This window comes from Crassostrea angulata, chromosome 10 (assembly GCF_025612915.1).
Source record: "Crassostrea angulata isolate pt1a10 chromosome 10, ASM2561291v2, whole genome shotgun sequence".
NCBI classification, from domain to species: Eukaryota; Metazoa; Mollusca; class Bivalvia; order Ostreida; family Ostreidae; genus Magallana; species Magallana angulata.
The window spans coordinates 16,099,024-16,123,156 of NC_069120.1; the positions used below are offsets into that span (position 1 = coordinate 16,099,024).

General features: G+C 33.3%; 2 protein-coding genes across 5 annotated transcripts; one reads left to right on the plus strand and one right to left on the minus strand.

Annotated features, from left to right (window-relative positions):
• The first annotated feature begins 1,576 nt into the window (after positions 1-1,576).
• Positions 1,577-14,083, plus strand: LOC128165570 (glucosidase 2 subunit beta-like). Of its 3 annotated transcripts, XM_052830231.1 has the most exons (17): positions 1,577-1,730; positions 3,939-4,061; positions 5,289-5,384; positions 5,485-5,542; positions 5,685-5,802; positions 5,954-6,017; positions 6,123-6,188; positions 6,349-6,433; positions 6,518-6,596; positions 7,892-8,065; positions 8,423-8,500; positions 10,129-10,212; positions 11,521-11,584; positions 11,932-12,001; positions 12,653-12,817; positions 13,124-13,211; positions 13,354-14,083. In XM_052830231.1, the coding sequence occupies exons 1-17, from the start codon at positions 1,637-1,639 to the stop codon at positions 13,495-13,497; spliced, it is 1,650 nt and encodes a 549-aa protein (XP_052686191.1). In that variant the 5' UTR covers positions 1,577-1,636; the 3' UTR covers positions 13,498-14,083. The 3 variants fall into 3 exon arrangements, with proteins under 3 accessions (XP_052686191.1, XP_052686193.1, XP_052686194.1); XM_052830233.1 differs by lacking the exon at positions 10,129-10,212; XM_052830234.1 differs by lacking the exons at positions 8,423-8,500; positions 10,129-10,212.
• A 3,120-nt stretch (positions 14,084-17,203) lies between these two features.
• On the minus strand, positions 17,204-21,658 carry LOC128166326 (uncharacterized). Of its 2 annotated transcripts, none has more exons than XM_052831424.1 (2): positions 21,366-21,658; positions 17,204-18,786 (listed from the first exon to the last, which is right to left on the minus strand). In XM_052831424.1, the coding sequence occupies exon 2, from the start codon at positions 18,291-18,293 to the stop codon at positions 17,853-17,855; it is 441 nt and encodes a 146-aa protein (XP_052687384.1). In that variant the 5' UTR covers positions 18,294-18,786; positions 21,366-21,658; the 3' UTR covers positions 17,204-17,852. The 2 variants fall into 2 exon arrangements, with proteins under 2 accessions (XP_052687384.1, XP_052687383.1); XM_052831423.1 differs by lacking the exon at positions 21,366-21,658 and adding an exon at positions 21,181-21,351.
• Between the last annotated feature and the right edge of the window lie 2,475 nt (positions 21,659-24,133).

Consider the following 24,133-nt stretch of genomic DNA (forward strand, 5'->3'; position numbering starts at 1 on the left):
TTGCATTAAGCGAATATATTTACTTATATACACCTTTAATGAAATATTTATGTATTTATCATCCCAACACATTATTTAGGGAATTTTCTTCAACTCATAAATTGAAAAGTCCCCAAGGTGTTTGGGTCTTGGGATTTAGGAACGATAACTTTTACCTGAGGAACCATTTTCTTTTAACATCAAGCAGCTTTTTCAGATGATTTGTCAACAGAGTAAGAATTAAGATATGAAAAACTATGATTTAGGGAAATACTTAAAAAAATGCAATTATAAAATTGTTGAATGTTATAAAATATTATATTTTTATGTATGTGTCTGAAGGACAAATCCATCATATGACAAGAAACTTTCTTTCAATTTGATGATAGTTAACACGTTAACTTTTTAAAATTTATTTAAAAAAAACACGAAAAAACATTAAAAAATTCTTTAAAAATACCTATAGTATCCATATCACCATTTTTATATTTGATAAGTATATTTTTTGTCGTCTTCTATTGAAAATTGGAATAAATGTGAGTGTAGAGCCACCTTAATTAAAGTAGTCCGAGTATCGCACTGCGTCATAATACGGATTTTACAATATTGGTTCGACTTTTACAAAGCGTTTTAGATACCCGGTATTGATTTTGCTCTACATCGCTGTTGTAAACAATGGCAATAATAAGCAATTAGAACGGTAATACATGTATTCTATGAGAGATAGAAATGATAAATGTTGAGAAACTCGATTCTGTTGAAGTAAAATGAAAAACGAAGTGTCTGATTAACCAGGATCTCAGGTATGCTTATATCTTCTTTGTTTAGATGCCCCCCCCCCCCGAAATTTTCTTTTTCTTTTACCAAAACCGGTTTAAATTTATAGACAGAAGCTATTTCGAATTTATTCAATCGTCAATTAATTAATGTTTAAATGATATCTAACATTGTTGACAGATCTAGGCAGAAAACTGTAGCAAAATGTGATTTTTATGGATTTTTTCGTCAGGGTCTACTTGGTTTAGAGCTTATAGCGTGAAAAGTAAAATCCGTCAACATATAATTTATTTTACCAAATCTTTTTTCTAAGATGTCGATCAATAGAATAAACACCATGAATTTAAGTTTGAGTCCATAAAATAGTAAAAAAATTACCAAACGCAATACTAGCATTGCATTTTTTGTATTCTATTTTGATACATCAGGTCCATAAAGCGTACTTACTTACAAACATTTGCGCAAAATTATTAATGAGATATGGCTTAAATAAATATTTATACTCTATTTTGTATGTTCAGTTCTAATTTTCCCAAAATTGGTAATTATTTTTAGGAAAAACGGACGTCTGACAAATTTCGTAATTGTCAATAATTATCGCAAGGGGGTACACCCGTCTGAGAGGTGATAACAAACAAACTAGCATGTAAACATGCATATTTTCTTTTGTATATGATTTGCTAAAATGTATATCTATCATTTAAAGCTAAGCTTTTAATGATTGAGCCCATTTAGTGCCGAGTATAGGACTACCTTAAAACAAACATTTTTATGTCGTGATATCGAATCGCACAAAGAACGAGTTATCAAGTTTGTCTCAACCAATCGGAAGTCTCCACCTCTGCCAAGCAGTCTATCTTTGCTGCAAAATTATACAAAGATGGGCGGCTATATGTATTGTATATACTTTTTACTGATAGTAGGAGTAAAAGTCAGTGCTGAAATTGGAAGACCAAGAGGTGTTTCAATATCAAGTGAGTTAAATCAATAAAAATAGTTGTCTTAGGGGGGGAAACCGGTGTGTTCGAATTTCCTCAAAACATTTAGTATAAATTTTATTTTAATATATAATAGATTATAAAGGTAATAAAAAGACAAATGATTGTAACTGTTACTGTTACACAAAAATAACTTTAGTACTGAAACAAAGACAGCTGATAGAAAATAAGAGTTCACGGGGAGGGGGATCCAGTTGCCTCCGATCCGACAAGTGCAAGTGCCATGCCATGATAGTCTGTCCCGCGTGTCAGAAATATCGTTATTTTAGTGCACCCGTGAAAAGGTGTTAGCCGATTTCACGCAATTATTGTTGCATAAAATGAACAAGGTGTAATTTTGTTATGTTTGAACACACTCTTAAAGGACTATATATGGTTTGAGCCTAAAATGGCCCCCTAAAATGAACATTGTCATTTTACTGTAATTCTTTGTTTTATTTGTACAAATATACATTTGAAGTTTTTTCATAATTTTCATTTTGATTTTAGTGCCCACAATTTAAAAATATGACATCATAAAGTTTACCTTTTCCCGCCATTTTCTCATTTTTAGCATAAAACAGCTTGTTTTGAGGCAGTTTTTCTTTAAGGAAACATTGAGCGACTACTTGAACAAACAAAATATTTTCACAAAAGATGTATCTTTCCAATACTTATAAGTGACAAAAAGTTTGTTCATGTTCAAAGAGTCGTTCTATATTTCCCATTCGAAAAAAGATAAGAAAAATGTCAATTTTTGGTTGATTTTGAATAAATTATAAAAAATAGCGTCACTTCTGACGTCATATACTGCCAGTGAGTGCATGTAAATCAAATAAATAGGTGAAAAACATATTTCATGTCAACTCTTTTATAAAATAACACAACAAATTAATGTACCTGAATCATTTTAAAAATAGCGAAGTTTGGGGGCCAAATTTGATCATAATCGCACTTGATTTCAAACGGCGAGGAGTTTCCCGAAAGTGACGGAGTTAGGGGGTAATGTTTGTGATAATGGGGAATGTTTACATCTTTTCTCCATTTGGAATTCACTCGGAATACATTGCGCAATTTTTCAACGTTATCATCCGGGCTTGCTGCAATACAAAATCTCCATAGACATCACATTTTTTAGCATTGTATTGAAACCTGATAAGCTAACAGGGGCGTTTTGACTGAGAAATCTTGGAAATTTTTCATACTTTGAATAAACATCGTTTGAATCCTGAGGTATTTATGATTATCAAGCAATTAAGCCAAATGTGAATCCAGGATATCTTGGGACAGAGTATAAATACAGATTGGACTGGTGTTGAACATGTTAGGGGAGATGGAACATACGTCCTTCCTCTTTCCGTTTTATCTGATGCCACCAATGAAGATATATAATCTATGTTATTGGTCTAGCTGCAATAATGTAGCCCTCTCTTTTTTGGGGGGGTGGGGGGGGTGGGTGGGGAGTGAGAGCTACAACTCTATAGGGTCTCCATAATGGTGCAAGTGCGAGAGTGATTCCCTCTATATTTTGGATGAAGTCGTACATAAATAACATTCATTTCTGGAGCGGATCTTGATCTGAATATAGGAATTCACCCATTTTAAACTTAAACAATGCAGTAAATATGAATTTTCCAATTTACACCCTTTTCTTCAATTATGTGTTAGTGATAGAACAAGGTAAAAACTGCTAATTTACGCTGAAAATCACGTTAACTCCAAGCATAAATCCCATAAAATCATGCAAGGCTTCTGACTGGTAAACATGCTGGTGTTTTATCTGGTTTTGTTTTACATATGGTTAGTTTGTTAAACCTGAGTGAATTAAAAAATCATTTTATCTAAAAGAAGTCTAACATAAAAACAATCTTTTCAAATGGAAGTCGGTCGCATTAAAAGATAATTTTGCACCATTACAGAGATCCTATGGAATTGTTGCCCTCTTCAGAAAATGTTAGATAAAAAAATTGGAAAGGGGACATAATTGCAGCTAGTGATTGATCATGCATAGTTTTACTGTGGGTTTTACCAAAATTAATTGACATATTTCATCATTACAAAAGTTTAAAACTGTTAAATTGAATGAAAATCATAAATTTTCTGTTTTGTTAAAAAATATCCAGTGATTGCAATAATTGCACAATACTGAAATCATGCTTATCAATATGTTAAAATAAACATGTTTTACCAACAATTATTTTTCAGTGGCTTCTAAATATGAGCCAAATGACCAGAAGATATTTCGGTGTCTTGATGGGTCAGGAACAATTCCATATGAACACTTAAATGACGATTATTGTGACTGTGCCGATGGATCAGATGAACCAGGTATGTCAGAGTAAGAAATCTACTAAATGTAGTACAATTTGAATTTCTGCTTAATATTTTAAGTTGTTTTGTTCTTTTTGAAATACGTAGACAGATTTTTCATATTGTATGAAGATGCTTGCCAAAAATCTTAAATTTTTTTTTACTGATGTACTGTAAATGAAAAAAAATTGTGTGTAGATTAACTCTCCTTAGATATTTAAAAAGTTTATTATATATACACACAGGTTTTGAGGTTTGACTCTGATATTGGTCAGTTAGTCCAAGGCCAGTAAATTTTGTTTTGGGACCAGTTTAATACCATTTATATGTAGACTGGTATCAAGTTCAAAATGAGAACCTTTTGATTCCTTTCCTATGTTATATACATCCTTATGAAGTTCAGAAGTTGACTGATCTTTGATTAAACAATCTAAGGCAGGTAGCTGTATCTGCACTTAAAACTCAGGAAATTGGATATTATTAACCAAGCTAATACCAGTAACCTCTATAATTAACAAAAAACATAATTCATATTAACCAAAAGCAAAAAAGGTACCGGTACATCATATGCATGGAAATTTCAGAAAGAATTATGTAATAAATAGATTTTTCCCTGATGTTGAAAAGTGAAATATATTTTAGTTTTTACAGTTTTATTGCAATTGAGTTACAGTAGCATTGTAAGATTGTGTCCATTTTCTCATTGTCTTCTAAATGTTCCTACAAACCAAACCAAGATTATGATAGATAGTTTTTTTTCAATAAACTCATGTGCTATTAAATTTAAGGTTAATGAAATTGTAAACAGTAAAAATGGTTGGAAATGTGAAGAAGTTAGATGTGCAAATAGGGGCTTGCAAAAACAAGAGTTTTATGAGTGGTGAATGCAGCTAATGCACACTGTTAGCTTTACATAAGAGAAGATAACTCTAGTGTGCTTAGATCTTACAATGTACAAAACAACTGTTTTATCCTAGATAACAGTATGAGTGGATGGACTATACAAGTTTGCCATTACTGTTTCATTTATTAGATGCACATTAATATTTTTTACATGAAAATTTTAGGCAGGATCATTACTTTTTTTTATTTATTTATTTATTTTTGATTTGATAATTTTGACTTTTTATCATTTTAAATTACATGTGTCAGATACTTATGGGTAAGCATGCAACTCAGCTCAAGAAAAAATAATGATATCATTTGTACTACTCATTTATATTTAAATATCTTTAAAATCAACAGGAACTTCAGCTTGTACAAATGGAAAGTTCCACTGCACAAATGCTGGGTACACTCCCAAAAATATACAGTCCTCAAGAGTGAATGATGGAGTGTGTGGTAAGTATTGATTGTACAGCAGTTATTAGTGTATCTAATAAAGCCTTTAATACACAGAGGTGGCTAGAGACTTTTCATATTTGTCTTTTTCCATTTTCAGACTGCTGTGATGGATCAGATGAGTATGAAGGAAAAATTGAATGTGTCAACAATTGCAAGTAATGAACTTTTCTGAATAATGATTGTTGTTTTGGTGTTGTTTATGTTTTTTCTTAAAGAATGACAAACACTAACAAAACAGAAAGATAGAACATAAAATTGATTAAGTTACATTCCATTTTCTTTATTAATGTTTGATAGGGAGCTTGGAAAGAAAATGAGGGAAGAACAAGATGAGAAAAGAAGATTACAAGAGGAGGGGTTCAAAAAGAGGGAAGGATTCATTGCTGAGGCTAATAATATGATGGAGGGCAAAAAGGTACCATATTGTAATCATTGTTTGAAGATCATTCTCACTATTATAAAACTTATAAATACAGTGTGTTAATACTGTGATCATTCAAAGCACTAACCTCATTAGTAGAGTGTTAAAATATTCAGCCAATCAATCTGGTGATTTTTTATTGCAGTTAAAAATACAAGAACTTGAAAAGGAAAAAACAGAACTTCAAGATAAACTGAAAGAACTTGAAGGTATGTGTGTTGTAGGAACACTAATTTTTCTCTCTTTTTTATTGAATGTTTCTGACCTCTTAATAACATAAATGCCTTAATGCACGTATTTTTCATTCATTACAGCCAAAAAGGCAGAGGCCGAGGGTCCTGAAAAGGAGGCCAAAGACAAACATGAACAGGCCTGGAAAGGTAGGCCAGTCTACTGAATAAAGGGAAGAAACATGTGCACAAATTGATACATACAGATTCAAAGTTTTCAATAACATGGATACATATTCACAAATTAAAAAATAATTGTGCATGTATCTATTTGCAAGTTAGCAATTTCTGTGCCTCTTTTTATTGCCAGAACAAAAGGAGGTTAGAGACAAGGAGAGAAGTGCAATCAAGGCCAGGGAAGCTTTTGATGAACTAGATCTAAACAAGGATGGATTGTAAGTTCAGAACTGAGTGTGTGACATACTTACATGTGGAAGTGTCTGTGTAAAGGTTAACCTTGACTTCTGTCTTTGTTGTAGTGTCGATGTCCTTGAGATCATTCCCCACATGGAGTTCGACATTGATTCTAATGGAGTTGTGAGTGAAGAGGAGGCCAAGGTAGATCACAGCTCAATCAATTATATATCTAAATCAGATTACGATTTTATCCTTTACACTATTTTTTATTTGTCTTCAACTATTAATTTAAGGTATTGTGCCCTACATGTATGAACCACATTGATTTTTATAAAAACAATACCAAGTAGGGTTTGAAACCTCATGTGCTGTATAGTGGGTATGATTTTTAATTTGCATGACAAATCAAGACACATTGGTAGTACTTTGATTCTTTATTGCAAATAAGATTATTTCAAATTTTTATTATAAGAAATCAATTTTTATTTGCAAGTTTTAAGAAGTTGGATGCATACTTTCCATTAACAGAAAGTAGTACCTACATTTCATTGATTTTTGGGAGTTGATTTTAATCACTCTCCTAGGCAGTTACTCTGGCAAACCGAAACTTAAACAGTGTTTGGACCTAAGCACAAATCATCATTGCTGACAAGAGTTAGTTCTTGAAAATAATCGATAAATTCGATGTAATGTACGCTGAAGCATTTTTTTTAAAGAAATAGTCAGATTTTAAATACATGTAGTACGAACAATTTAGAAGTTTTTTGCAGTCGTATGTATCCCTACGCCAGAGTTCAATATAGTCTCGTTCAACCACCGACAAGCAGAGAGTCAGTCTATATTTAGAGGTCGCATCATCAAGCTATCATGTGACCTGGTATCTCTTACTTGTCGGAGATTAACAGAGACAGCCGAGCATCTGGTTGAACGAGACTAGAGTTCATTATTGGTTGGATCCATACACTTTTTGAAATATTTCGAATACCGATACATAGTTTGATGAAATTAATTCTATTTTTCAATATAACTTGATATGATTCATAAGAGGTTTTCTCGAAATTCTTGTCGGAAATGTCCGAGAATCCATATTATAAAAATGTGCGTAATTCAAATAGAGATTATAAACTACTGTGGAATTATTAATTTTCGTGGGGGCCAATTTTCGTGGATTGCTGTAATTTTATAGGTTCGTGGGTACGTAATTTCGTGTATTATCTTATACCTACAAAATGAAATATGACTTTATAACCCTAATATATTATTCGTGGAGGATGTTAATTCGTGGATGAGAGGTACCCACGAAATCCACGAAAATTGAGCCACCACGAAATCTAATGATTCCACAGTAATTGCCAAGCAAAAAAACATATCGTTGATTTTAAGATAAATAATAATCGATAAAATCAACTCCTGTCAGTACTTCAGTACTTTGATTAATGTTTAGCACTTAGGAGCACTTTTGGAGACAATTATCATTTTATCATTTTTTGTTGTAGGAACATTTAGAAGACAATGAAAAAGTTGACTTTGATGAGTTTAGTTCAAGAATCTGGGGAAACATTCAGAGTATCTACAAGAAACTTGTACCAGATGATCAAAAGGAAGTCCCTCCACCCCCTGTGGAGCCCCAGGGTGAAACAGGTGTACCAGTCCCAAATGAAGAACCACAGGTAAGCTTGCATGCAATCCCAGGCTTAAATCATGTGATGCATGATCCCCACTAACTGACTTGGATTGATTTCTATATTCAAGCTTCTTTTTCATGAAAATGTCACATGACATTTTATCATGAAATTTCTTTCTCCTTTCTTCTCCTCATGAGAAAATTAAAAACAAAAACAAAAAACTTCACATTTCTTAAAGAAACACAAAAAAACATTCTCATCTTTTCTGAAAGATGATTGGTTTGTATGTGGGGTTCATTGTGTGAATGTAGTGTATCCCATGCTGGCCCCAATTGCCAGTGTCCATGTTGTATGCACTGTGGTACGCTAGGCCTGGTAGTGATATGTCTCCGCCTCTTGTAGGCCACACCCCATATCACACCCATTCCTGATGAGGGTGATGATTACGATGATGAGGATGATGAAGATGAGGATGATGAGGTAAGTATTAGATGTTGTCATCACTTTTCTGAGGCTGTGATTTTGGTGCTTGCTTTTACTAGGGTGTGGACGATATGACCACATTTTGATGTACATAAGGAAATTTTGTTTACCTTGTAAGGACAACACTAGTTGCTTAGTATTCCTACACATATGAATTTTTTCTGAGGAGAATACTTGTCAGAGAAGAGGCTCATGACCCACTTTTCTCTCCTGAGCAACAATTGAATCATACTTATATAAAACTATAAACTTTTTGAGGTTATTCAATAAAAGCTCACTAGAGCATTCAGTTCAGGTGAGCTGAGAAACTTTCTTGGTTCTAGATAAAGAAAATCTAGAAATGTGTGTATGATTTGTGTTTAAATCCATCCATACATATACTCTGCATTGCTTGAACATTGAACCTATGTTATTCTGTATCAAAGACTGCTTGTCTATTGTTATTTTTTGTTTTTGAACCTATGTAATTCTGTATAAAAGGTTGCTTGTCTTGTGTTTTGTTTTGTTCAAAGCATTAACTTCAATTTTTAGCGATCTAAACAAATAAATAAAAATAATAAGATACATTTTTTAATATACGTACTTCTAACCATTTAAATCCAAACATGAACACAGGTTTATTCCCTTTTCTTTGTGGATTTATTGGTGCTGACTGCATCAGTGGGTGAAGTATACTCCAACAGTTAGCAGGAAACTATCAGTATGTTGGAGGTTGAAGTCAAAGAGTCAGACTCGATGTTTTATGTCCTGACATGCTAGGGTTGAGACCTCTTTCAGTATTAATACATGAACTAAAACAATTAAATGTCTTTAAAGGTGTTGGTTTCTGGGTACATATATAATATCCATCAACCACATTTTGAAACTGGATGTCTAACATAAACTTGCAATTAATTTTGTTACTAAAACTTTATAGCAAAAAAATCACCATATCATGATAACAAATATCAAGTATATTAGTGACAACAAATTTTGAAATAGTGATAAATGAAGAAGTTGCAGGTTTTGTTAAGTACAGTTGTACTAAGATATTCTGCACTTTATTTTCCATAGCAATTCTGGGCTATGGAGCCTTTAGAAGTATTTGATTTAACATAATCATATTTTAGCACCTATTTTGCTGATTCTTGTGTGATTGTTTAAGATTAAGATAATTTATGATTTTAAGAAAAAAAGGTAAGCAAAGATGAGCTTTTTTATTATAAAACATGTACTGCAATTAAATGAAGCTGACTTTTAAATATCTTGATAAAAAAAACAAAACAGAGATTTCTCTTGGTTTCATGGCTGTACAAAAAATTACAAACTGTTTTTTTGAAATATAAAAATAACAATGAACTATTACCAGTATGTAGAAAATTGGATAGATGACAGCACGTTAGATGCACTATGGTGATATTTTTTTATTTTGACCGTCTTGCTACAGTTTTTGTTGCTCTGTTCATCCAAATTTGTTTCTGTAGTAACAAAGTAAAACCAATGTACTGTAAAGAAATAGAAAATTACTCTCAGAGCAAAGGCTGGGGTTTTCTCAAACTATTTTTGCCACATAAGGTTTGTAGCTTTATCTTGTCTTTATCATCCTTTTCTACTCTTTAATACCTTTCACTTCTCTCACTCTCAAGAAGTCTAAACTGGAATCTGCAACCAGTTCTGAAACTCAGGAACTACTACCCACCAGCGAGGACCTGTTTCCTCCCGAGGTCCAGGTAGATCAGTGTTAGAGAATTCCCACGGTGGAGCTGACTGCATGCCTTTCTGTCACTCTGTGTACTGTGTGTACCGATGTAACTTGTTATTCTTATTGTGCTTGTTTCAGCCTCACGTTTCGATGGGTGCATGAAGGATTAATATTGTGGCTTTACTGGATATAAGTGCATGTCTGTTGATGAACTCGATGCTCAAAATTGTAATGAAAGTGATGCTTTAGTGGTGCATTATTGAAAGTGCTTTAGTGTGTTTTCTCTGACATGATGCATGTTTTTTACTTGATTGCATGCAAGTAACATATTTTGGTCCAAGAACTTGAATCAATCATGGTGACAGAAGTAGATAAATGCATTGGTGCTAAAACAAAGTGTATGTTAACATGCAGAAAAGATGTGAAAGATGAAAAGAAGGTCTGAGTGAAATTGAAAGACTGAGGAAAATGTGTCATTTAGAAATTTTAAAATATCATTACAAATAATTATCAGTGTTGTCAGAAAGTTACATTTCAAAATTAATTTTTTAAAGTTCTTTGATTTTTAATCTAGTAGATTTCAAATTTTTTTAAATATGCTGAAGATGTTGTCTTCACTTTATTTTACACTATCATGGAATTCAGGCATTTTACAAAGTCATGGCATGTTTGCCAACTAAAGTTTAATGTAAATGTATGAAAAGAAGGTTTGTTTAAATTTTTGAAAGCAATTTGGAGGGTCAAACCCAAATTCCACTATTATGATAAATTGATGATCTATGAAATGTCACTGAGCTAAGGTCATTGTTAGTAACCAACAGGTAATAGACACACTGTACAACTACTATGTATTTGATATACACAACGATAAGAGTTATCAATCATTGCTGAGAAGTTGACACCATTAAATCTGTGTTCTTCAATATTTCAAGAGGTGACAGTACATACTTGTACATGTAGCAATATGTTTGGCTTAATGCATAGGATATCAAAAATTGCTTTTCATTTACTGAAAAGTTAACAGTTATAATTTCAATTTTAATCAATCTAAGAATAAAATTTGCCTAGCGAAGATAGAATTTCACAAATATATTCTGATTAGGATTTAAAGATCATGAAGGATTAAAACATGCAACATAATTTGCTACATGTACCGGTATATACCTAATATGGTATTCAGTAAACATAAAATATACAATAAAAAACATCAATGTAATCTCTACTGTTCAAATCAGATGACTTCGAAGTACACGTTACTGACATTTAATGATAGTGATATAGCGTTATTGTAATGTCAATTGATAAATAATGTTATTGAGGATATTTATCTTTATAGGAAGATGCAGTGGATGAGGATAAAATGCCTGAGTATGATGAGGAGACCAAAGCTCTTATTGCAGGTATAGAGTGTCAATCAATGCCTTTTATTCATCAAATTAATTTCAATTCAAATCATTTTATAACATACATGCACCAGTCATTAAAATAAATGGAACGTTGCATCAAATGCAACTTAATGTATGAAACATTTGATTTATTGTTGCATTACTTTATTGACTTAAAAATCCCATCAGCATTCAATTGCCTAATGTTTTCATCGCAATAATTCTGTAAAAGAACTTTGCTAATTGTTCATAAGTGCAGTTTTCAAAGAACCATTAAATAGATGAGCAGATTACTGTCGACACTAATGCACCAGTTTAATTGTGTTGTATCGTTTAATGAGGATATTTCTTTTGGTTATTAGCTGCTGATGAAGCGAGAAAAAACCACGAGGAAGCGGATAAACGCTCACGAGATATTGACGGGGAGATTACGTAAGTCTTGTTTAATGTCAGATCAAACCAAATCAAACAAGCTGATCTTTTCTCTGCATTTCATCGTTTGGGTATTGATTAGAAGCAGGAAGAAAGGACTGTGGTTTTGTTCTTCAAAGTAAGAGTTGTACAAAGTGTGCACACCATGGTTTGTAATTACTTTAATTGTATGGCTAGACTGACAACACAACTGATGTTTTGGGAGTTGTGTGATCTCTAGGTATTACATTATCACTAAGTCTGCTTTTTACTGGGATAGAAAAGAGGTAGGGTAGGGGGATATCTGTCAACTGCACGAAGCCAAACTTTAATGTCGGAGTGAAGATCTGTATTTATTCCCTCGTGTCTGATTAACGGTGTAAATGGTGTCAGTCAACTTGCATTTGTGTGATTAACTCTCACCATCAGGAGAGTTGGGGGACACAAATACAGTTGCCTCAAGAATTAAGCACTACTTGATGGAAACTGTTTGGAACTTATGGTGAAATTCTACTGTAATATTGGTTAATGTTGGGAAAAAGAGGCTTTCTATTTGTTGTTTTAATTGAAAGGATTTTAGATAGTTTCAATGCTCTTCAATATTATGTAGCCATGTTATTTATTCATGTTTTAACTTTCAAAGTTCTATAAATTCATAATTTTTTTTTCCAGAACACTGACCTCATATTTAAACACAGATTATGGAAAAGACAAAGAATATGCAATATTGCGAGACAACTGTTATGAATATACCGACCGGGAATATACATACAAGTTGTGCCCTTTCGCTACTGCCTCCCAAAGACCAAAGGCTGGAGGTCACGAAACCAACTTAGGGTATTTTTGGATTTTATTGTTTTAAGGGGGCTGAATGGTTGTGGCAAGTTTTAGACTATATTGATCTCTTTGATCAAAAGAGTTCTGTATAAAGATATAGGAAATTAACCGGTACTCAAATTCTAAAGCTTAAATATTACAATAGGAATTTCTCTTTTCTGAATAATAGTGTATGGATGAAAATAAATTATCTCAAATGTTATAGTAGATCTGATGGGAGGACCATCCTTAAACGCATTGATTCTGTACATGTTTGATTTATCACCATGATCTTAAGTCGATTTAACCTTGTGTATTCATTGACAGGCGTTGGGGCAGATGGGAGAATGATTACAAGGTTCAAGTTTACGACCACGGACAAAACTGCTGGAACGGTCCAGACCGATCAGTCAAGGTACCCTGCTTTGTATTCATCTTATTAACATGGACATAAAATTTACAATCTTTGGAAAGTTAGAATGCGTAACATGCTTGAAAAGATGAACTTCTTTAGAGAAAGTATTGGTTTGTCAAATGGTTTGTGCTGTATCTTTAAGGTCCATTTAACCTGTGGTCCGGAACACCAACTGACCAATGCTTATGAGCCAAGCCGCTGTGAATATGCATTTGACTTTATCACACCTTGTGCCTGTAATCAGCCTCCTCAACCACAAGATAAAGACCCACACGATGAGTTGTAGAGAATAGATAAGAGAAACATCCACATGAAGAGTTGAAATTACTATACACAACAGAAAGAGAGATTTTGTAAATGCAAAAAACACTAGATATTTTTTTTTATTTTTGAGTGTTAACACAAGTGAAAATCATGCATTATTCTAAATTTTGTTATTAGTTAATTACTCTCATACTTATATTAATTTTTTTTTTCCAATTTCCAATTATGCTGTATGGAATCTAAAGTGAAAAATTTTTGTTTGTTGTAAAAATGCATGTAAAAATCACTACATTGTATTATTAAAATGTGATATGATTTATTCAATTGAGTTGAATTTTTTTTCTGCAATTTTTGGTCCTATTAAGCTTTTTACAGGATGTAATGCTTATCAATTTCAGGTCTAAGGTTCACATTCAAACTTTTTTGATTTTATTAAATATTTTGTCTCTGCCCAAATCAACATTTGTACTTAATAGCACTATATTGTCTCCAAGTCCCATAAAAGTATTGATTATCTATAAAATAAATTATGATTACCTATAAAGGAAATGAAGTTAATTGAACATAAATTGTAATCTGGTGGCAATAAATTTCCTCTGTGCATTTTATGTGAATAGGATGGAATATTGATGAGTTCTACATCAAGGACCAGGAATTACAGTGATGTGTATAGTTACAGCGTTCACTAAGACAATATTAAATCAAGTCTAGTGACAGTGGGCCAACCGCAGAGCAAAGGATATCATACTTGCTGATGATGTGAGAATTCATCATTAATGAAGTAGTGGAAATAAAAATGTCTAGACTCCAAGGTAGTACATGAACACGGCCCATCATGAGACGTGATCCATCTAATGGAGGATCATGATCCCTCAGACCCTGGAAATGATGCATTTGTACATTACATGGAACCTCAAGAGCTTTATTACGTTATAAAGGACTGGGTGGCTATTGGCAAAATGGCTTCAATCTCATACAAGTCTAAAATGTGTATGCATTGATGAAATCCTTTTTTTGGTTCCTCATAATATGCTTTATAGTCTTTTACATCCGTTATATCCACAATATACAGTACATATTGTCAAAGTTAGAGCAACTCATAAGGTATGGAAAAGTATGGAAATTTAAAGTTTTGCAACAGTTGTGAAAAAGGCACCATAAAATGCACAGCAGTTTTTGACTGATACTCTGTGTGTTATTTGTGTCCAGTTCAAGCCCCTTTCACACTATAATGTTAATGTATCTTTTACCTATGTAATAGTATGAAATATTTACTATAAACACGCCCTGTGGCAACGCACTTTGAAAACAAAAAATTGCGTTGTAACAATGCCCTGATACGCAAAATTTTATAAAATCGACTGGGTTTTGTTACCGTAATACTGATTACTAGAGTAAGTAAAATATTGTTAAAGCATGTGTATTGAATCCTTTCGTTTCTAAATCTTCGCTTTTTCACTACGAACCCCTTGCGTTTTCAACCGACAGAACGGATACATAACGTTCACTTTCACAGAAAGTATGAAAGTTGTGGTTTCAGAGCGATCTTTGATGACAGATATAAAACTACTGTACCCTGTAATCCCAAATGAATATTTTAATATAAGCTTTACAGCAAATTGTTAAAGACAATATAAACTGCCGTGTTATAATCTTCAATTCTTTTTATTAGTACGAAGAGTTGTGAACACTGAACCTCAGAGACCTGGCGAATACGCTGCCTGTAAACTGTTTGCATTCTGTGTATGTTCTCCACACGGATTACACATTATATGGAAATATATTGAATAAGTTCTGATGTCGTTAAGCGAACATTATATATCATGAGTCCACGATGTTTCATATAAGTAAGAAATAGTTATCTTGCCTGTAGTTGAGACACGTTATATCTAAGCAATCCAATTTCTCAGCAGGTTGTCAACTGTATTTTTGAGCATTTGCGTCTATCAAACCTAACGAATTGTTGAAATTTTATGCATGCAAAGCCTTTTGTTTCGCAGCAACATCTTTTACTGTAGTGCTTCAGCGTGCATGTAACTTGTTATCGTCCAAAACTAATCCCAGAACGCATACAACGTTTGTCAACGTGTTTTTCTTATTGTTCACGTCATCATACATTGGTGTTCAATACAATACTGGTGTGACTGCCGCTTGAGAAAAGTAACTCTGGAGTCGGAGAAACATTTTTTTTCTTTTCTAAATTAAAACGCAATGTTTCTGGTTGAAAGGAAGTCGATTTTTTTTTGGCAACCGACCGATTAATTGCAGCCACAATGAGATGTTCATGAATGAACCAAATACAAAAAATCTCCTGTAACCTTATAGTGACCTTCTGTATTCTTCTAAAGACAAAAAATGATGCTTAAAGTCAGCATGTATAGAAAGAAAGAGATGTTCCAAAGGGGATAAACCAATGTTAAGCAAGAAACATGACAAGACCCGGGCTCTTCATAGAGCAATGGAGCACGTTCTACGGCGTCCATCCTCTATATACACCGAGATAAAGGGATTACCCGTACAAGACAAACTACTCAACAACCTACATAAAAGATTTAATACTTATAATATTTTATCTGTTTTCAAAGATAAGTATTTCGATTGCTTGGAGAATCGCGAACCACACAAGGCGAAGAACCTGCATGACTGGAGAAGTCAGAGGGCGGTTATAACTCCGATCCGATATATTTTCAATAGTCATTCAGTCAAAGAAAATATATGTATAAGGTGTTAATGAACTGTTTCTTGAAACCGACATTAAGATATTTCAACATTTGAGTAATAATCCTGTTAATTGCATTTTTGATTATCCATAATAGAATTGTGCGATGTTAAGTCAACATATGGTTTGTGGGAGAGATTCAGGAAAAAGTCATAGCAATTATAATTAATTCAAACGTTTGTGATACGGGGGAGTATTAACGTATACAAGACGTGTTGCAGGTTATTGTGATGAGTTTTTAGTGACTCCCACTCCTTTTGGGATAATGAATATAAAAAATCTTTTGTCCCTTAAAATTTCCCCTTTCACTTACATCAGATTTATAATTATATGAAATTCTGTACTCCGTGTAAAATCACATAAAGAACTGAACAAAAATGAGTCAATAATATTTTTGGAAAATTCTCTTTCATGGAAAAATGTGTGTTTTTTTAATGAAGTAACATTGTCGAGGGAATACACGTTATTAGAAGTAAAGATTCTGGCTGTGACGTAAAACAATTACTCAATTATTCAGTTTTTATAATACATAACCTCATTTTATCAACTACTAGGTACGCAGAGTAGAACTATTTGGATATGTATAACGATAAGACCAGTCTAAATAAAATAATAACAATGGTAATGAAATAAAAGCCTCCGTTTTAAAGTTGATAGTATTGCTGCTCTCGGATATCAACAGAATTACCAAATTACAACTCGGTCATGGAGTGAATGACTCCATAACAGTGACGTCAGAATTCAGACCATGGAATCATAAACCAATGTAAGAGACGACATAACTTAATCAGGAACAGGCCCAATACATCACTTGTCAACAGGTTATCACGTCCTGTGATATCAGAGCGTTAGAACTTCCGAACGTGTAGGAAAATATTACGGAAGTCGCTCCATATTCCTGTTCAATATACTGACATTGTATACATGTATATCCGTTTGATTTTTAAAGAAATTAAAAACAGCCAAAAGTTTTAATGTAAATACTGTTGATCATTGCAAATAATATACATGTGCGCACAGAATAACATTAAATATTCGTTTTTAAAAATATACGACAAATGGATAAAGTCTACTAATATGAAGATGAATTTTAGCAAAACACATATAAGAATAAATGTTTTTCCATGAAAATTTTGCAAACGATCGGAATGTTAAGCGATTTAATAAAGTCTATATTTCATTTCAATTATCACATTTAAGCTTTTGTCTCCATAATCTTCTTCGCCAACATTATGAGAATTACAAAAAACACCCACTGATGAGTACAAAACACAGAAAACAAACAGAAAACATTGAAATCACTGAAATCAATAACCACACTGAACGCTTCTCGTATGTGAAATGCAGTGATAACTTTTGCAAATAATTCTCTGTTAGAGTTTTCTTTTAATTGCATAAAGTTTGATTGAATCTGATTTCTTTCCTTTTTCTACGCCATTGAAATATTCCGTATATCCAGTGACAGATTTTTAATTTCCTTTTCCAAACTTTTCTGCAATCCGTATCGACGGCATTTATTAATTAATAGTTAAACAGTCCTCCACTTTAGCTCTGCAACGGTTAAACACAGCTGCCCCCTGCAAACATGGAAACCTTACTTTGTCAACATCGCCCTCTGTCGGTGATTAGTCCACACTTTTGGCGGCAAAGAGCACGTGTCAGACGTCCGTCTCCAGAAGAGCCTTTGGAATGATGTGATTTTTGCTTGGTTCATATGCAGACATAGTCATCGTGTGGAAAGCTCTGATTGCAACACTATTCACATTATGTTCTTTCGTACTTTTACCGAATGGCATCCCTTTGAAATAGAAATCTAAGGCCACTTCCTCCTCCATTCTCTTTCGTTCTGATCTTGAGTATTTGATCAGCATGATGACGATTCCAGCCGAGTAGAAGACTAGGACCGCCACTATGTACATGACAGCCCCGTGATCCGCTCCCGGCGGCCCTTCCTCGGCAGTCCTGGTACAGTTATGTATGACACTGCCATTCTCTATGGTGATTTGAATGTTGTTACTCCCATTGACAATGCCACACGCGTTGTATAAAAGTTGAATCAAGCTTTCAATTGGTTTTGTTGAGCTTTCATTAACGGACATATTGCACAACTGTTTTATTCTAATCAAACTACAAGTGTTAATCCTACACACTCTCCACCTGTCATTTTCATGAAAACTAGCATCTCACTCGAGATGTATGCAACTACAGCATTCTGTTTGTTTAAATTCCCCTGGTCTTTGATTTGATTAGAATTTTCGCTGTGTCAACATATATTTGGTTGGATTTCACTTCTGCAAACAATAAACTTGGGAAGCATCGGAACACTTACTCAGCAAAGCGTTTGTTTCCATATGAGAGGATTAACACTTTTACATAATTAATCTTCCTGAAAGTAATTTCTCTTTGATCTAACATCACTGATATATACATGTAAGAACAGAAATCAATACCGAATTGTCAGTCATAACCTTGGGACATCCATCGCGTCCTCGCACCGGTCGCGTCCTGCCTGCAAAAACCCTCGTCCTTTGTAGGTTACCAACGCTTTAGCGACGCTGGGGTCTCCCTGGCGGCAAATGTCACCAGAAGTACCTGTAAAAACCAGAACAGATGTAGCTTTTTGTTTCCTCACCGCAGATGGTGCTCGAGCTAGCGGCTTCTGCGCAATGATGATGATTGTGATTTTTTTTAATATCTGAGCTACTTAACTCGTGGTTAACTGATCATCGCTGCACTAAGTACCAACATTCGCCATTCGAAAAGATAGAAACGTGTACTCGCCACATCAAAAGAAAAGCATCGCGTCAAGATTTGAAGTTATTAACCTAGATTATACCGATGATAACCGACATCTGCAAAAAGCCTTACATCGGAGATCTGCAGAAATTGATTCATAGAAGGCAAGAATTGAAGTAAGAATAGGGTATTAATTCAGATGTTATATAAAAAAAAAACCGGACCCAGTGGTGCACAGGTGCTTCGGTATCACGTTTATGACTATTGGCGACAATAGCGTGTTCTCTAGCGAGTTGGAATAACTAAATTAGTCTGTTCGGTTATATACAGCTCATTACGTCGTTTTATGTAATGATAACTTGTGATGTGATAAGTTGTTAGGCCCAGGTATCCTTGTACCCGTTAATTGGACCCAAACACGCTTTAGTTTTTTTTTCTTATTTTCTTGTTTATACTCGAGGAAGACATTTATAAATGTATTCTACATATTATCTTTTTATATATTCTTTACTAAGAGTCTTGTGAAAGAACGCTTACATAACGAAAAACGACGTAAAATAAAAAAATGCGTCCAGAGTACGTACAAAGACACTAATCGTGTTGAAAGCGGAATTGTGAAATGCAAAAAGTAGTTGTTAATGCCATTTGAAGACATACATAATTCAGGAGTTTTCGGCAGAATAAACGGGAAACGAAATCATACATATATTCAATAAAGATTGCTTGTTTACATTGTTTTATAGGCTCGGGAATATTGTCATTAATTCATCGTCCTCACAATATTCGGCGATTCCTAGGGGACAGGGGTCTTTTGCAAGCAAGTAACAACCATGACGACTCTAGAAGAAGCGCATTGGATTTAACGTGGACACCATCCATGCTCTGAATTTTGATGGTTAAATCTCTTTTTTTCACTCATAATAACGTTAACACAAAGACAGTTATATCCATATGAACGACTATGTGTGTCATTTGGTAAAATGTGCTCACATTTTATTTTAACGACTCATTTATGCCAGTAATATCAGGAGACGGATTGATGATCATTAGTTTACTCTCAAATAGCTGTACATTAATTGGAGTTTCATTTCCATTGATTTTTTCCAACTTTACGCCGCTAACGAGAACATGATGCATATATTTTATTTACATTTGAAACAGACGTGCCGATGTTAGCATTCAAAAATGTCAAATTAAGCAGACACAATTAATTATTAAGGTTTTTTTTTTATTTCTGCGCACATTTTGATAAAATGTCTGCGCATCTGATCACATTTTTTTGCATGACGTCGAAAAAGGGTGATTTGATTATTCCTTCGTCTATATACCGAATATTGAATAAAATACTAATGCCCCGTGGAAAACATAAGACTGCAGCTGAGACAAATTGTTGATAGTTAATGATGAGTTTGTAAAACCCGATGTTTCACTTTGACAGATCACAAAATCCCATTAATGTTATTGATGCACCAATTATGCGAGGTTGTGACCGACAATTAAATTCTATCAAACGATTTTTTTTATGGATGGCTAACTGTTAAAAGATTATGGGATGAGTTTTATCGAGTCGTTCAAAAATCTGGTTCAGATCATATATTCGTTTGAACTTATCATAACGCACGTGGATTTTTCCTGTGAAGGCTGATGGAATGTGTTTTTATAAACTGGAACAAGGCGACCCAATTCTTAGCTATTAAATCGATTGTTAAATGAATAAATAAATAAGATAAACAGAGTAATTTTGGAATATATATATATATATATATGAAAAAAATCGATTCATCACCAGAAAATTTGAGCAAATAGTCTTAATTGATGGACATTATTAAATATATATTCGACACTTTTGAATTAAATCAATACATGTAGCATCGATCCGGAACTTTTAAATCTTTCAATGTCAATTGATCTTTCCTGATATCATTAAGAGACAAATAAGATCACTTATTCATCCACAGTTTAACAATGACAACAAATTAGTTTCCAAAGTAACTTACAATTAAATTGGTTTAGAATATTTCCATTTTCATGTACATTTATTTCAATATAAGCTTGGAGACAAGTAATGAATTGCAAAAGCAATATATTTCTATTGTTGCATCAACCTGTTCTCTTAATTTCTAGAAGTTTGCAACTGTATTTGCAAATGTACTTCAGAAATATTTCTTTAACAACATCATTTGTCTAATCAATTAAAAAACTACTGTATTTTTTTTTTGCTTAGTTACTGTAGGAATAGAAAAAGCATACCTCACAAATCCAATGACCACTATAATATCACCATGAAAAAAGTGATAATAATCCGAGATGCAAGAGCAACCGTTAAGTAAATTCCAAAATGCAGCGTTCAAAATCTTGCAGTGGTTTGAGGTCCATTCAATTGTAGGGTAAACAAAAAATCTGATGGAGAGACAATGCTAGAAACGCATGCTTACCTTTGTCACTGAGCGGCTGATTGCTGATCTCGAGCAGAAGCCGAGATAAAAATCGGATGTCTCGTGCAACAACGAGAGCAGGGGCGTGAAGCGTGCGTCAGACCAGAAGCAAACGACAAGCCAGCTGACGAGATTGATGAAAGTTAACAATGAGATTAAAAACTAAGAGGAAAATAACTGATACACTAACAAAATCTCGATAAGCTTTCTAACTAGGTGTACAAGTTCTGTGTTAATCTGTGACAGCGATCAATCGGTACTGTTTCAAGGCATTGATCATTTTGGTTCTGGTGCCGTGATACTGTGATGGTCCACGATGTTGGGAGAGTGTATGGTCCATTATTGTAATAGCTCTTACTGATAGTAATTACTCTGACACATATATCAATGACGTTGCAAATATTTGACTTTGCTCTACCAGAAAAGTCAATTCCGATCCATTAAACAGCAACATTGTTAAAGATCAGATCAAATATGTGACGTCACAGATTTCAAATTGTAGATGCATCTCCAGGATTATTCTTCTAAATCAAGGAATACCCCGCTGAGATTTCTGATTAAAATTAATGTTAACTCTACAGCTTTTCCCCGCAATCTCTAAAAACAGTTTTGTATCATGACTGTACAAAACAAGACAATCTTAATAAAAACAAACTATGAACGACACAAAGATAATTTTGTTGATTTTAAAAAGATATTAAATAAAATAGAATCTTATAAAAAAAAACAACAAGAGACACGTTCCTATTTTAGCGTCATATTAAAATATGAGATCTTGCTTGTCTGGAGAGAGAGAGAGAGAGAGAGAGAGAGAGAGAGAGAGAGAGAGAGAGAGAGAGAGAGAGAGAGAGAGAGATGGGGGCGGGGCTGGTTCCATAATTTCGTGAAAATACTTGTGTGCTCAATATTATAATAATGGGAAGGTATGCACTTGGTAACTTCTTGTGTAATATTTTTTTTTTAAAAATCCTGGTAATTGGAGTCGCAAACGACCAACATAATGGTTTCAAATATTTTATTTTCTTCTACTTTTAAAATCAATAGCCTGCCAAGAAAGTTGCTTTTTAGAAATCTTTCTTTAATTCAGATTTTCATAACAAAATCAATTATAACAATGCTAATTTACATTTCATATGCATATTTCTTTATTTTTACGTAACATATCCATATATATATATACATGTATAAATAAATGTACCATATTATATCATATCATTGACAATCATATCATTATATTCACGATGTTACAATCTTTAACCAACGTATCATTTTATTAAAAAACAATGATTGTGTTAATATAAATTTTATAAAGGTTGAGAATAAATAATTTTTAAAAATGTGGAAAATTGACAAATGTTCTCTGAATTGATGTCCATTTTTCCCCTGTATCGTACATATTTACCAAAATCAACTCAATATATACCGGAACAATGTACATCATCAAATCAAATTTGCACCAGCAAAGATAACACATAAGTTTATCTGTGAATTATAAAGAATCCAATTTCATTTGTTTCCTTTAGATCAAAATATAGTTGAATTATTTTCTTGTTTTGAGCCGTAAACACATACCAGTATATTCCAGATCAGCATTGCATCAAATATTGCATCAAATAGAAAAATATAGCCTACCCCAATTAAACAAAAAGCTTTTACATATAAAAGAATCCCCCAAGACACTTAGATATTGGTGTCAATTTATTTGTTTAAAATGATAAGAAAAAAATCCCAAATAATTTACGTAGTGTTACAATAAATACTATTTTGTTGTATATTTGTAAGTTTTTCTCCAAAAATTTAATTAACGGAAAATTCTACCGATATATTTCTTCAGTTTGCGTAAAGTTAAAAGAAGGAAACATATCTCAGATATGGTAACTCATCAATAGACTCAATAGTCTTGATTTAAATTATACCGAGGAATTGTTTCACCATAAGAAAAAAAACTTACAGAACCTTGCATAATAAATCTGGGTACACATTTTTTATATCAATTTTATATCTGTATTGATTTTTCCAAGTAAAGTATAGTTGTTTATAGAATGATACCGAACTAAATGAACGTATGAAAATTTTTGTTTGCATCCTCTTCCATTAAAAATTCTTTAATCAGGTGTTTATGGTTCAGCAGAGTTAAGGAAGACAGTGCATTGTTTACAAAATAGTCAGATACTTGTTCGTATTGCCGTATCAGTTGACAGCCAGCGGAGGGCTATTTGTCATCACATTTGCCAAATCGTCACAGATACAACTAGATAACTTGAGAGAACAATGCCAAACCTATCAAAAGAATCACGTATCTTGCAACTTTATCCTTCAGAACTGACGATACAGCACTAGGTGATGGCTGGTGTAACAAAAAGGATAAGGTCTCCCAAGTCCCCGAGACAATGAGATCAATAGATGTAGGAGATGGAGCCCAAACAACCACTGACGGGATAATCGGTTCATCACGATAAGTTCTAGAAAGATAACTATCGCTAGTAATTATCCCTCCATTACAAAGAATAGATCATATCTTGATGTTTCTTTTCTGTTTTGTAGCGGATTTAGATGCAGTTCTGTTCACAGCCGAGATACGAAAATGAAGTTATACATACAAGTTCAACAACTGGTAACATTGCTGTCCTTTGATCTCTTAGGTGTATTTTCATGAGAAAGACAATGGACAGTTTTAAAAAAATAGTGAGAATATATTGGAAGAATATATGCGTCAACCATACATATGACTAGATATATGTATAAAAGAGCCATTCTATGCTGTTTGT

What these genes read in the sequence shown, in the direction of transcription:
- LOC128165570 (XM_052830231.1), top strand. Translation starts at nt 1,637, where the DNA reads ATGGGCGGCTATATGTATTGTATATACTTTTTACTGATAGTAGGAGTA. An exon ending in CGATGGATCAGATGAACCAG is followed by an intron (nt 4,062 to 5,288) that starts GTATGTCAGAGT and finishes TAAAATCAACAG; the next exon opens with GAACTTCAGCTTGTACAAAT. An exon ending in AGTGAATGATGGAGTGTGTG is followed by an intron (nt 5,385 to 5,484) that starts GTAAGTATTGAT and finishes TTCCATTTTCAG; the next exon opens with ACTGCTGTGATGGATCAGAT.
- LOC128166326 (XM_052831424.1), bottom strand. Translation starts at nt 18,293, where the DNA reads ATGTCCGTTAATGAAAGCTCAACAAAACCAATTGAAAGCTTGATTCAA.